Genomic DNA, 13,512 nt, shown 5'->3' on the forward strand with positions numbered 1-13,512 from the left:
GCACTGGTGCTGCAGAGGCTGCGGGCAGCCTCGCAACCCAGCGCTCAATGGCTGCGCCACCAGGGGAGGCCCGAAACTTGTCTTTTTGAACCTCCCCCCAAAACAAATTTAGCTAATCATGAAAATGAGACAGGTTAGAGAACAGGCCTCTGAGATCACAACCAACATACAAGCACCCAAAAATCTTCATTAGACACTAAATGGCATAATAACAATTACTACTTCTGTTTACAAACCTACTGCCAGGAAGTTTACATTTTATTATGTTCACAACCATTCTGCAAGGTTGATGTCATTCTTCCACTTTATAGAGGAGTAAACTAAGACTCAGATAGGCTGTGATTTTCTTAATGACACACAGCAAGGACAAAGGTTTGAATATGTCTGCCTCAAACCACTCAGTCTTTTTACAGGGCCATGCTGTTAAAACCTTCAGACGAGGGCCTCCCTGGTGGAGCTGCGGTTGAGCGCTGTGCTGCGAAGCTGCCTGCAGCCTCTGCAGTGCCGGTTCTATCCCCAGCCGCCGGGCGAGGGTCCCACATGGCGCGCAGACCTCTCTTGCCACCTGCTGCTCCCCTCAGCAGTGTACTTCGTCAGTCTGCCTGTTCTGCACCCCGCTCTGGCTCTGGCGAATTCTCTCACCCTCTCACGATTCTGACTGTACCCAGTGTTTGTATAAATAAATAAATCTTAAAAAAAAAAAAAAAAGAAAACCTTCAGACGAACCTGGGGCTGCATACTGTGATCAATACAAAATGAACCCCAATCTCTAAGCTTTCAGAACAGAAATTACTCTTCCCTGCCTCTGGAGAAACCTCCCCTCACCCTCCAATACACTCACACACAAAGAAAGGCTGCTGCATCACTTACTCAGTGGGCGCCTCACAACCCAGTCTCCAAGATTACCTTTTGTGTTTCTCACTATGAAGAGGAGTCCAAACCTCCCCCTAGCCTCACCCTCAGAGAAAGTAAGTAAAAGTTTGACAGTCACCCAGAAAAACTGTTTATTCTAGTAGAGAAACCCACAGATACTACTACCCAGCTCCTTCTCAGACACTTTATCAAAGTTTGATTAGTTCAGTTCAAGGTACCTTTATCCGGGTGTCTCATTACAGAGCAAGGGCACTTCAGCCATTTGTAACACCACCACCCAAGCAGGATTTTCAAGGACAGCAGCAAAAATGAGTTGCAAGGGAGCTATAAATCCTCCTTGTGTTACAGGGCAGGCTGCCCCTCTCCCTGCCTTCATTCATTTGCTCTCTCAACTCACCTATTTATTCACAGTTCGTAACTGGATTACTCCCATTCCTCAAACGTGTCTGACATTCTTACCCTTGTTCATTTACTCACACTTGCCTTTGCCTGGAACTCATTCTTCCCTGGCCGAGATCTGTCTTCCACTTTGAACTTCAATTCCACTTAATATTCACTTATCTTTTGGCACTCGTCACCTTGCATTCTTCATTACAATTAATCAAAAAACATGTTTTTCCTCCTATTTGACTATCAGTAATCCATGTGACCTCAAAGTACTCATCAGACATTGGAGATATATGTATAACATATATGTGATCATTTATGGCGATATTTATTTTGTTCTCATTGGGGGGGTCTCTCCCCCACTCCCAAGAATGTAGCCAGCCCTTAATGTTCCCTAGTTGAAGGCTTCTAAATTTCAGATCCATAAATCGAGTTTCCAGGCACCCAAAAGGTAATTTCCAGAAATGCTTTGGAAAAGTGTGGGCTTGTTAGGGAAACTGATCCAGAAGGAAAAGTGATAGGAGCGAGTGCTTTCAAAGTGCAAAAATCCGTGGAAACAAGAAAAGGTTAGCGAAGGCACCACGTTTTTGAGACTTTACAGGAGCATAGCGACCTCGGCTTCATTTGCCTACAGAGCCCATGGTGAGGACAATGCCGAGGGCGGCGGTGCACTCTCCGCCTTGGTCTTGAGAGCAGTGGAAAGGATCTGTGGTTCTGAGCAAGGGTGGAACGATCCATTGTGAAGGGCCCAACGGAGGCAGGAGGAATCGTACTCACATCAGTATTTAAGGACCTGGTCTCCACCCCACTGTTCTGCGGAGGAAACACGTCAGCAGAAAGCACTATATGTAAAGACTAAAATGCTTCGTCTTGTCAGACGGCTTCTGATCAAGAAATGGCTAGCGTGTTAGAGCTTACTATTATGGAAACCCCAGGACACGACTTCTTGGGTTCCTGCTTTGGTGTGGGGCTCTTTTTCCTGCTAGATTCCAAGTCTCCAATCTGAACTGCCCCTCGCGGTTCAAGTCCTCCAATAGCCTTCAGCCTTCCCACTGACCCTCCTTCCTCGCTCCAAGCTTCCTCTCCTCAGCCCTACGTCAGACTCTCCTCAGTCGTCCCATGCTCGCCCCTTCTACCCCCTCGGCCCGTCTCCCGCTCTTCCTGTTCCGACGGCCTAAATTCTCGTTCCCCTCCCGCGTCGCCCAAGCAGGTCTTCCATTTCCGCGCTTCAACGACCCCCTCTTCCCGGCCGCCCCCCGCTCCGCGGGGAACAGAGCCCCCCCGCGCCGCGCAGCCGTTGGAGGGGGCGTGGCCCGCGAGTACCGGGTCCCCCGCCCCGCAATCCGCGGGCCCGCGCGCAGACAAAGACATTCCACAGCCCCCGCCCCCTCCGCGCGTTCGGCCAGAAGGGGGAGGAGACACGTGTCCCGCTAGCGCCGAGTCACGTGGAAAAGAAAACGTACGAAGCCCGCGGCCACCTGCGCACGCGCACTAAGCTCTGGCCTGGCGGGCTCGGAGGGAAAAGTCGAGTACGGCGGCGAATGTGCGCAGGCGCGGTGGCCCGAGTGGGACTTTGTTCTCCGCGGAGAGACCCAAGGGCGGTGCCGGTGGCTGGCTGCGCACGCGCGCCGTCTCATTTCCGGTGCTCTCTTTCGCTGGGTCGCTTGGGTCGGCTTCGGTCGCCGTCGCTCCGTCTCTCCCGCCCCCGCCAACCGCCGCTCGGGCCTTTGCCGCTGCCGCGTCGCTTCCTCGATCCTCCGATCGCACATCATCCCTAATGCAGCGCCGGGACGACCCCGCCGCGCGCATGAGCCGGTCCTCGGGCCGCAGCGGCACCATGGACCCCGCCGGCGCCCACCCCTCAGTGCGTCAGACGCCGTCTCGGCAGCCGCCGCTGCCTCACCGGTCCCGGGGCGGCGGCGGAGGGCCCCGGGGGGGCGCCCGGGCCTCGCCCGCGACGCAGCCGCCACCGCTGCTGCCGCCCTCGGCCACGGGTCCCGACGCGACAGTGGGCGGTCCGGCGCCGACCCCGCTGCTGCCCCCCTCAGCCACGGCCTCCGTTAAGATGGAGCCGGAGAACAAGTACCTGCCCGAGCTCATGGCCGAGAAGGATTCCCTCGACCCGTCCTTCACGCACGCCATGCAGTTGCTGACGGCAGGTAAGCCGGCCCCGGGTCCCCCGGCGCGCCCGGCCCCCGGGGGCCTGCGTGGCCGCAGCTTTGTTCCCCTGTTTTCCCGCCCCCTTTGACGACCGGGGCCGTCACCCGCTCCCCTCCCCAGCGCATCCTTTTCTTCGGGAGCCTGGGCGCCGCATCCCCGGCCCGGCCCGGCCCGGCGCGCGAGGGAGACTCTCTGGGCGGCAGTGGAGGCCCAGATGCGACTTGGCGACCCCGTAGTGCTGAGCTCTTGTAGGGGAGCGCCGGGCCCCCGCCCCCTCGCCGGCACGTTCCCCTTCCCCTCCCGCCCTCGCCGCTAGCTGCCCCGCTGAGCGCTCAGATTCTTCCAGAAACGAACACTCCCCCGAAAAGAAAGCTTTTTTTGATGGCGGGTGGAGGCAGGCGGCGAAGACCGCCTGAGCGGGGAGGGATCGGGGAAGGAGGGAGGCCGGGTGAGGTGGGGTGAGGCTTGCCCTGTCCAGCGCGCCGCGCGTGCGGGGCCCGGTCCTCCCTGGCGATAACTGGAGCTTGAGTTGATCGAGGCGGGAGCAACCTGTAGTAATCCGAGCTTGAGCTTTTCCAAATCAGATTTCCGGCTACGGCCCATAAAATAATTGCTACAGAGTCGGCAAGTTGTGCCCCTTTATTTCACAGCGCGTGTTCACCATCATTCAGGGTGAGGGTGACAGGGAAATGGAGTGATAGCAGGAAATAAAGGGTGGTTTGCATTACGTTTCCCCCACGAAATGAACAGATATTGGGAGACATTGCACGATGTTTCTACCTGAAAGCCTTGGTCTCTTTGGCTTTTTTTTCTTTTTTGCTTCCGTGAGGAAATTGCTGGGAAAGTAGTCTTTGTTCTCTGTAGACCAGCGCTCCTTTACCGCTCGCATTGTCCCATCACCTAGTCGCTGATTTCTCTCTAAAGTCATCTGTTTTGCCCCTACTTCTAATTAAAATGGTGCTTTAGTAAGCCTTTTTCCTTAATGATACCTAAATTTTATTAAGCAAATAAAAATTCAGTTATCAACGCTGAATGAGTAGTTGGACTCTTCCACAAAGGTTGATACGATTGACAGATTCTTTTGAAAATATAATGTCCTTCTTTTGTTCTCTATCTCCCAGCATTGGGAAAAGGTTTTTACTTCTAAGCACAATCAACAGAGCACGTGGGGGGTCAAGAATAAGAACATTAGATAAACTGCTAAGGTTTTCAACTCAGTGTTTGGCTGTTCTGTAACACCTTCTGATTGAGCATTGTTCTTTGTGTTCTTCTGATAAACCCTTTGAGGGTAAGGAGTGCTTTTTATATTTCTCATATTGTCTTGCACATAGCAAATACCAGTGTTTGACTCTGAAAACAAGTACATTCAGATTCAGGAATGTCAAAGTAAATGGTAAAGGTTGACTTGCTAGTCCAATTTTTATTTCCCCAATTCTTAATTAGTTCAAATTAAATGCATGAGAATAAAATAAACATTAGAACTTGAAGATGTTGAGTTGGGTTTGAAATTCTGACCCTTTCTGAGCCTCAGATGTAGGTAAAGTAGGATGGTGAGTTGGGAGGATTAAATGATCTATAAAAAGCACTATCGCAGTTTCATTTGACCTTATAATCGTTAGCTGATTTGTCACCACAGTTTTCTTCTAGTTGTAAATCCACAGTACTGAATAAGAAAATGCAAGATATTTTTTGCTTTTCTGACTGCATCTAGTGTTCACTATGGTGTTCACCTTAGGAAAAGATCATTTTTTTCTGTTACAAGAGCGTGCTCTTTAATTTTTTTCAACTTGGGCCTTTTTGATATCACATTTTATTTATAAAACCAATCTAAAGTTTTAGTTTGAAAAATGGAATTGAGCTAATGCTGCACATCGAGGAAACAAAAACAGACTAGGGGGGAGCGGTTTGGGGATATTTCTTAGCATGAATAAATCTTGATATATGTTGGACCAAGCTTTTGAGGTATTTTTGAATGATCCAGAAAAGGAATAAAATGAAGTCGACTGGGGAAGTAATGTGAGAAGACAGTATTTAAGTTCTGATGAGGATACATGTAAGAAGAATGTAGCTAACAATGTGAAGGGCACTGGTTTGAGCACCTTATAGCCAAATGTTTGGGCTTCGCAAAGAAGTCGCTCTGCTGGCTTTTAGCAATGAGGAAACTAAATCGCAGAGATCGAATAATTAGTCTATGGTAACAAAATTACAATAGTAAGCAGCATAACTAGGATTTGAATTCAGTGGAAGTCTGGACTCATCCCCTCTCTACCTCACCACTATAGTACCTGTAAAAATTGTACTTTTCAAAAATACAGTTTGTACTAATTGGGCAAAATATTAAAAGAAAACCTGTTTGAAAGCATAAAAGTGCTACTGAAGGACAGTGATAGTGACAAGGCCAAGATACATAAGAAGGAAACCCACTTGGGAACGTGATGCCTCCAGGCACCCCTACCCTTTTTGCGGGACCTAGAACACGCTTCTTTTACCAGCCACACATCTCATCTCGCCTTGTCTCTTTGCCAGCTTTATTTTGCACTTAGCATCTTAAGCACCATATATTGTGTGTGTGTTGACTGCTCCTCTCATTCTCCTTCACAGCTACAGTGTCAGCTCCGTCCGGGCAGGAATCTTTTGTCTACTGTGCTCCCCACTGTCTCCTGTTGCTTGACAGTGTCACACAGAATGTCTCTTCTAAACTTAGGATGAATGAATTCTTCGTTGCATAATGTACAGCTATTAACACAATTACTAGGGATTTAAATTTTGAATATAGACTTCTGTATGATGCCAAAGTGAGATTCAAATATGATGATTAAATGCATTTGCAGACCTGCAAGGATTCAGTGTATGCATGCTTTTTCTGAGACAAAATAACTAGCTCTGTTAAATATTTGTTATAAACATAAAATGCTTTTTATCCTTTTTACAGTTAGGACGTCATAAATGAGTCAGGAATAGTAACTATTTTGAATAGATCAACAATTATGAGATCTTGAAAGAATACTCAGAAATCTTTCCAGAAGTACTCAGTGGAGAATTTTTTTACACACAAAGTCCATTGAAACTTCAAAATAGTAATTTTTTTTCTGTCCACAGTATTTAGCTGTTTGTTTATTAGGATAAACTATTCCTTAACTCAAATCTACATGTTCCATAGAAGGAACACAGGTCAGTGACAGCTTCCATGGAAGTCAAGCCAAAGAAATTCTCTGTTTCAAGTTCACTTTGCAATCTGAAAGACACCAGCCTTATCTCCTCAGAATCTTTCAGGGAATCATAATTTTTTTTAAAGATTTACTTACTTTTATTTATGTATACAAGAACTGGGCTGTAGGCCAGAGGTGCAGGGAGTGAGAGGATTCACCAGAGACAGAGTGGGGAGCAGAACAGGTGGATCTACTGAAATATACTGCTGAGGGGAGCAGTTGGCGAGACAGGAGAGGTCTGCTGTGCCATGTGGGTTAGCTCCCTGGCCAGGGATCGAACTCATGTTGCAGTAACTGGCTTGCTAGCCGGAAGGCCCAGAATTATCATTTCTGTAAAAATCTGCTTATGTTTTGTTTCTTGGGTCAGCCACAGGAAAAAAAAAAAAAAAAAAAAAAAAACATACAAGAGCTGGGGTACAGGCCAGAGATGTGGGGGTGGGGGTGAGAGGATTCACTAGAGACAGAGTGGGGAACAGAACAGGCAGACTGACTGAAATGCACTGCTGAGGGAAGCAGCAGGCGAGACAGGAGAGGTCTGCTGTGCGGTTTGGGTTGCTCCCTGGCAGGCCGGGAATTGAACTCCTGCTGCAGAGGCTGTGGATTGCTTCATAGTGCCTTGCTTAACCCCTTGCGCCACCAGGGAGGCCCCAGCCACAGCATAATTATAGAAAGCGATGACCCCCAGGCATACAGTGAATGCTCCAACAATATAAAATCACAGACCCCCCCTGGCCAGAAATCCTTGCATAGAAGTCATGGTAGTTATTCTCAACACAGACATCCTTCCACACTGAGGGAGAAATGGAGAGTGCTGGAACTACCCTCAAAATAGTTAAGTATAAATGTGAGGAAAGACGCAAATGCTATCACTATTTGCAACAATATCATGGTTATTTACCTAGAAGAGTGGTCAGTGATAGAACTGATGACAAGATGAAGATGTACAAATCAGAATGTTTCTAATATACAAAGATTAGCTTTAGAAAAGACTTAATCTCGGTTTTAGAATAGTATCAAATGCCATGGGCTAAGCAGTAAAAATCATCTCGGTGTATCTGAATAATCATAACAAATGATGACAATAATGTTTGACCTTTATATGTAATGTTACTGTGAGGTATGGTCCTCATTAATTCCATCTTCCTGGCCATTCTGAGGCAGGAAGCATTTTTATCTCAATATTATAGATGAGGAATATCTTCATTACGTATTGTCACCTCAGAATTTTACTGAAGGCAGTAAAAGAAGGCTTAAATAAAAAGACAGATATGCTGGTGGGTGGCAGGGGGAGATGTGGATAAGTCGGAGGAGCTAGTAGAATTAAGGTGACAGAACATTTAACACCTTTATACATTTCCAAACTAATTCTAACTGAATTTGCTTTCTCAACACAGTGAATATAAAGTAACTAAAAGAATAAATGAAAATAGTGCTCACTTTGGCAGCACATATAAATTTGTGTATTCAAGCAATAAAATCATTGTTTAACTAAAAGCAAAAAAAAAAAGAATAAATGAAAATAAATGAGAAAAAAGTTTTAGAGACAAAAAAGTAATGAAAACATGCAATATTGACAAAATTAAGTCAAACTAGACTTACAACTTGAGAGGAAATCATAAACATTGCTGCTGGAAGTATGAATTAGTACCACTTTGAATAACAGTTTGGCATTTCATCTGAAAGCTTAATACTCAAATTCCTTAAAATTCATCAGCACCATTCCTAGGAATATGCCCAAAGAAACTTGCACATGAATGCCTCATTCATAAAATGGTGCACTTTTTTTTATAAAGCAATGTGGCTTGTTTCACCATTAATTGGATAGCATGAGATTTACAAAATGAAATACTTATACTACAAATAAAAACTACAGCTATATGTAATATGGAGAACTCTTGGAAATCTAATATTATGTGTAAAAGTAAGTCACATAATGCTATATGCAGTTTAATATTTTTCCCCCTCCCTACAGTTTAATATTTTTATAGAACATAATAAAAACAGATTGTTAGGATAAATATATGTAAAGCCGTTTTTAAAAAAAACTTGTTTTCCATACGACTCAACAATTGTACTCTTGGGCATTTGTCCCAGAGAAATTTAAACTTGGGCTCAGAGGAAACTTATATACAAATGTTTGTAGAGGTTTTATTCATAAAAACTAAACACTGGAAACAAATTATGTGTCTTCAGTGGTGAATAAACTGGCACATCCATACCATGAAAAAGTATGTATCATTAAAGAGAAATGAACTGCTAATAAATGCAACAACTTTGTAGGGATCTCAAGCAAATTATGTTAAGTGAAAAAAGCCAGTCTTAAGAATACATACTGTATAATTCCATTAATTTAATAGTCTTAAAAAGACAATAATAGAGGGGCCTCCCCGGTGGCGCAGCGGTTGAAAAGCTGCCCGCGTCTGCGGCGCCGTTCGATCACCGGAGGAGGGTACATGGCGTGCAGACCTCTCCTGCCGCCCGCTGCTCCCTCAGCAGTGTACTTCGGTCCTTCTGCCTGCTCTGCTCCCACTCTGGCTCTGGTGAATTCTCTCACCCTCCCGTGCTTCTGACTGTACCTAGTGCATGTATAAACAAAAAACAAACAAACAAACCAGCAAACAAATAAATAAAGCATGCCTCTATAAAAAAAAAAAAAAAAAAAAAAAAAAAAAAAAAAAAAAAAGACAATAATAGAGATGGAGAACAGCTTAGTGCTTGTCAGTGGTAACAGATAAAGGAAAGTGACTGGCTATGAAAGGATAGCTTAAGGGATCCTAATGATAGAAGTGTTCTGTACCTTTACAGTGGTGCTGGTCTCCTGAATGTAATTAAATTATATGGACCCAAACAGATGAATACATGTAGAACTGTTAGAATTTAAAAATAGTATATTATAGACAGGAGAAAATAAAGGCTTTTTTTTTTTTTAAAAAGAAAAAAAATAAAAAGCCCAGAACTGTTAGTCAATATCTCATAATAGGGCTTTCCTCTGTCTTGGAATGTGAGAATTGATCCCCTTTAAGATCTTTTAACTCAGGCTTTGGAGTATATTTTTTAACCAGTATCCACCCTTAGTCAACATTGTATCTGGAATACTGTGTTGGAAGGACCACTCTGTAGCTTTCATGAGATCTCAAGAGTTTCGTGACACAAACTCCTTTAAAAACCTGTTGCTCTGTGGGGCTCCCTGGTGGCACAAGGGGTTAAATCTCAGCACCATGAAGCTGTCTGCAGCCACTGCAGCACAAGTTGATCCCCAGCCAGGGAGGTGACCCACATGGCTCAGCAGAGCTCTCCTGTCTCACTCACTGCTCCCCTCAGCAGTGTATTTCAGTCAGTCTGCCTGTTCTGTTCCCCACTCTGTCTCTGGTGAGTCCTCTCAGCCTCCACACCTCTGGCCAGCACCCCAGCTCTTGTATCTTTAAAAATAAAGAAAAAAAAAACGTATTGCTCTGTGCTCTCAAAACAAATAATATGATGGCTTTTTTTTTTTTGTACAATAATAGTAAACTTAAAACTTACTGTTCTAAACGTCGGTACCAACAGAAAAGATATAGGGCAAAGTATTGTAAGCTTGAGAATGATAAAATCATGAATTGTTAAGAGAAGTTGAAGGTATTGCTGGTGCATTTTTTTCATTCAGTTAATGTTTATAGATGCCCATTGTATATTACACATTATACTAAGAATCGGTGTATGCTCAGTTTAAGGATCAAGGGGTCCAGAAATCATTAACAGGAGGAATAGTGCTATAGTTGGAGGTATGATCCAAGTACATTGAGAGTGTAGATGAAGGCCTGAATCTCCCTCCTAGAGGGAGATACCTGAGTCAGAAAATCTTGACCAGTTTTTTGTTATGCAGCCTTTATCAAGTGTTCAGTTAATGGAATGTACATGGCAATCTGTTTTTTAGTTAAGCCAGTCCAGTTGATAAATTTGTGTACAATTTTCTCAAACTTTTCCAGTGAAAGCAATTTTGTGTTCATTAACTCTTTTTTTCAAGGTGAGAAGGGAAGACTACGAGTTAATGACTTGTTCAAGGTCACACACTAAATAAGCATGTAGCAGAGCTGAAAATCAAATCCAGTTCTTTCTAACTTCAAAATTCATGTTCTTTCCTCTGATACATACATTTAAGAAACAGTCCTCATGGGGCCTCCCCGGTGGCACAGCGGTTGAGCGCTGGGTTGCGAAGCTGCCCGCGGCCTCTGCGGCGCCGGTTCGATCCCCGGCTGCTCCCCGGCCACCAGAGGAGGGTCCCACATGGCGCGCAGACCTCTCCTGCTGCCCGCTGCTCCCCTCAGCAGTGTGCTTCGGTCCTTCTGCCTGCTCTGCTCCCTGCTCTGGCTCTGGTGAATTCTCTCACCCTCCCGCGCTTCTGACTGTACCCTGTGCTTGTATAAACAAACAAACAAATAAATAAATAAAACGTGCCTCTATAAAAAAAAAAAAAAGAAAGAAACAGTCCTCATCCTTTGGAGCTTACAGTCTGATAAGCACTTACTAAAAAAGGAAAGATTAAGTTAAGGTAAAAGATAGTGTTAAAAGAAATGTCACCAGATTTGTTGAATTTGCTCCTAGGAGTAACCTGAATTTAAATACTTGCTGTCAGCAATTGGTTTTGTGGTCTTTGATAAGTTACATGATTTTACTGAACTCTTATTTCTTTACCTGTTAAATGGAAATAATTCTGGCTATCAGGACAAAAATCAAACAGTAAATACGAAATTCCTAGCACATAGAAGGCACTGGAGAAGAGACGACTATTATAAGTGTCTAGCTAGGAAACAAATTGGTCACCTCTCTGTGTTGTTTACATGTTAGCTTTTCTTTCTTTGACTCCTGGGACACCCAAGGTCTCCAGAGAGCCACTTGAAGATCATTTAAATGAATCCTTTCCAAAAAGTTTGTCTAGAAAGTACTTTTGCCTGATGGTAAGCTATTTTTGGGGAGCTTCTTGATTTCTTTTTTTCCCCCCCTTGCATTCTGCTCCTAGCTCTCTAAGAGCAGTGAGGTAAAGAAAAGAAACAGAGTTGAAAAAGAAAAGATCAGGCAACTGAACGTGTGAGGCACTGCAGAGCCCTTCCATTGCCTTTAACCACATGACAGTATCTGGGGGGGGGGTAATAGGCTATACTTCCCCAAATTTTACAAAATAACACTTTTTTGCTTACATAAAGTGCCCCCCCAACACAAACCCTTCATTGAAAGGCAATAATAAAAGCGTGAAGTTTGAAGATAAAGTTTTAATCTTTATTCTGATACTGTAACAGCTTTTTTTTTTTTTCCTCCCCGTGGGACCCTTGCTGGTGGCCGCGGTCGCTGCAGAGGCTGGTGCTCAACCGCTGCGCCACTAGGGGAGGCCCTGCTGTAACAGCTTTTGACAGATTTCATTTCTCTGGGATTCAGTTGTAAAAGGGGAATAGTACAATCTACTCCACCAAGTTATATTTTAGGATAAATAAGGTAATAATTGTACAGTATTTAATACACAGTAGTCATTGAATATGTTTAGTTCTTCCTCTTCCAAACATGAATTTTGGCCCTTCTTAAAGACTCAAGTTGCCTATTAGTCTTTTGCTTTTTCGGCTAAATGAATTTTAATATTCAATTCTCAATTGTAATTTAAGCATAGTGAACATGGCGACCATATCTGCTTGCTCTTTGTATATCTTGTGCTTTACAGGATAGGTGTCTTACCCTGAATAAGTCTCCCATAGTGGTTAAATGATCTTACCTGTATCTGTCTTCACCTGCCTCTCCGCTGGAATCACTCACATATTTGCAATCACTGAATGAAATAAGGAAGAAATGAAGTTCTTTAATAGGAAATCTTGGGTTTTATGTGATGAAACTCTCATAACTTGGACATTGAAAGTACCTCAGTACATTTTCTCCTTTAGGACTAGATAATGTTACCTGTATAGTAAGCCTTTCTTTAAAAATGGGCTTTAATTAGCATGTACATATATTAATCAGTCTTTATAACAACCTCATGAGATAGATAATGCCTCCATTTTACAAATGAGGAAACCAGAATTCAGAGCAATTAAATAACTGTTCAAAGTTCACACAACTAATGAGTGGCAGAGTAAGAGTCAGGTGTCAAATCTTTCAAACTCTTAAGGACTACTAATATCCAAAACACTACTGTCACGGAACTTTAATGAAACTCCATGGTATATTTAAATGATTGACTTTTGTCTCTTTATCACAATTAGGTTTTTTACTTTTTCTTGATGCAGAATTTTGTTTTCTTGGTTCTTTTACACCCTCCCCCCATTTCACCCCATTAGTTTTATTAAATATTTTTAAGAAAATACTTGGATGTATCTGATGTATGGGCTTCAGGTGGCGGTGGGAGATCCAACTGCTCTTACTGGAAGTAGGCTTTTAGCTTCCTAGTCAACTTCATATAACTTTGGTGTTTTCACCCATATGTGTCTGAAGTAAGCACATTCCATGTTTGGTCTCATGATACAGTACTCCATGTTATTTCTGTAAGCAGACGTGGAAATTTACCAGAATGAAATAAATTCTGTTTTGTCCTAATCAGAAATTGAGAAGATTCAGAAAGGGGACTCAAAAAAGGATGATGAAGAGAATTACTTGGATTTATTTTCTCACAAGAACATGAAACTGAAGGAGCGGGTACTGATACCTGTCAAACAGTATCCCAAGGTAAGCATAAAGTACCTCACTTCTTTGAGTCATCTTTGTGGATATGAGAGCCATGGGCCATTTTGTAGACTTGTGGAGATTGTGATGCGTCAGAAACTCAAGCCTGTGAAACTTCTCTTCCATACCTACGGTACTGTTTTTAATACCTGAAACATACAAGTTTATAACTAGTATAGCTGTAGCCAGCCAGGAAGGAAATTAA

The 13,512-nt window shown here is 43.8% G+C and overlaps 1 protein-coding gene across 2 annotated transcripts in view; it reads left to right on the forward strand.

Annotated features, from left to right (window-relative positions):
- Positions 1-2,895: 2,895 nt before the first annotated feature.
- The window catches only part of KHDRBS1 (KH RNA binding domain containing, signal transduction associated 1), a 40,386-nt gene continuing 29,769 nt past the window's right edge, over positions 2,896-13,512 (forward strand). For both annotated transcript variants that reach the window (XR_008550409.1, XM_037501238.2), the window contains exons 1-2: positions 2,896-3,419; positions 13,186-13,310. Coding sequence is in view for 1 of the 2 variants with exons in the window: in XM_037501238.2 (XP_037357135.1) it covers positions 3,038-3,419; positions 13,186-13,310 (507 nt within the window). In the remaining variant the exon portion in view is untranslated. The remainder of the gene's footprint in view (positions 3,420-13,185; positions 13,311-13,512) is intronic.

The sequence above is a fragment of the Talpa occidentalis genome, unplaced genomic scaffold (assembly GCF_014898055.3).
Source record: "Talpa occidentalis isolate TD23 unplaced genomic scaffold, MPIMG_talOcc4v2.1 talOcc4.9, whole genome shotgun sequence".
In the NCBI taxonomy this organism is placed as follows: Eukaryota; Metazoa; Chordata; class Mammalia; order Eulipotyphla; family Talpidae; genus Talpa; species Talpa occidentalis.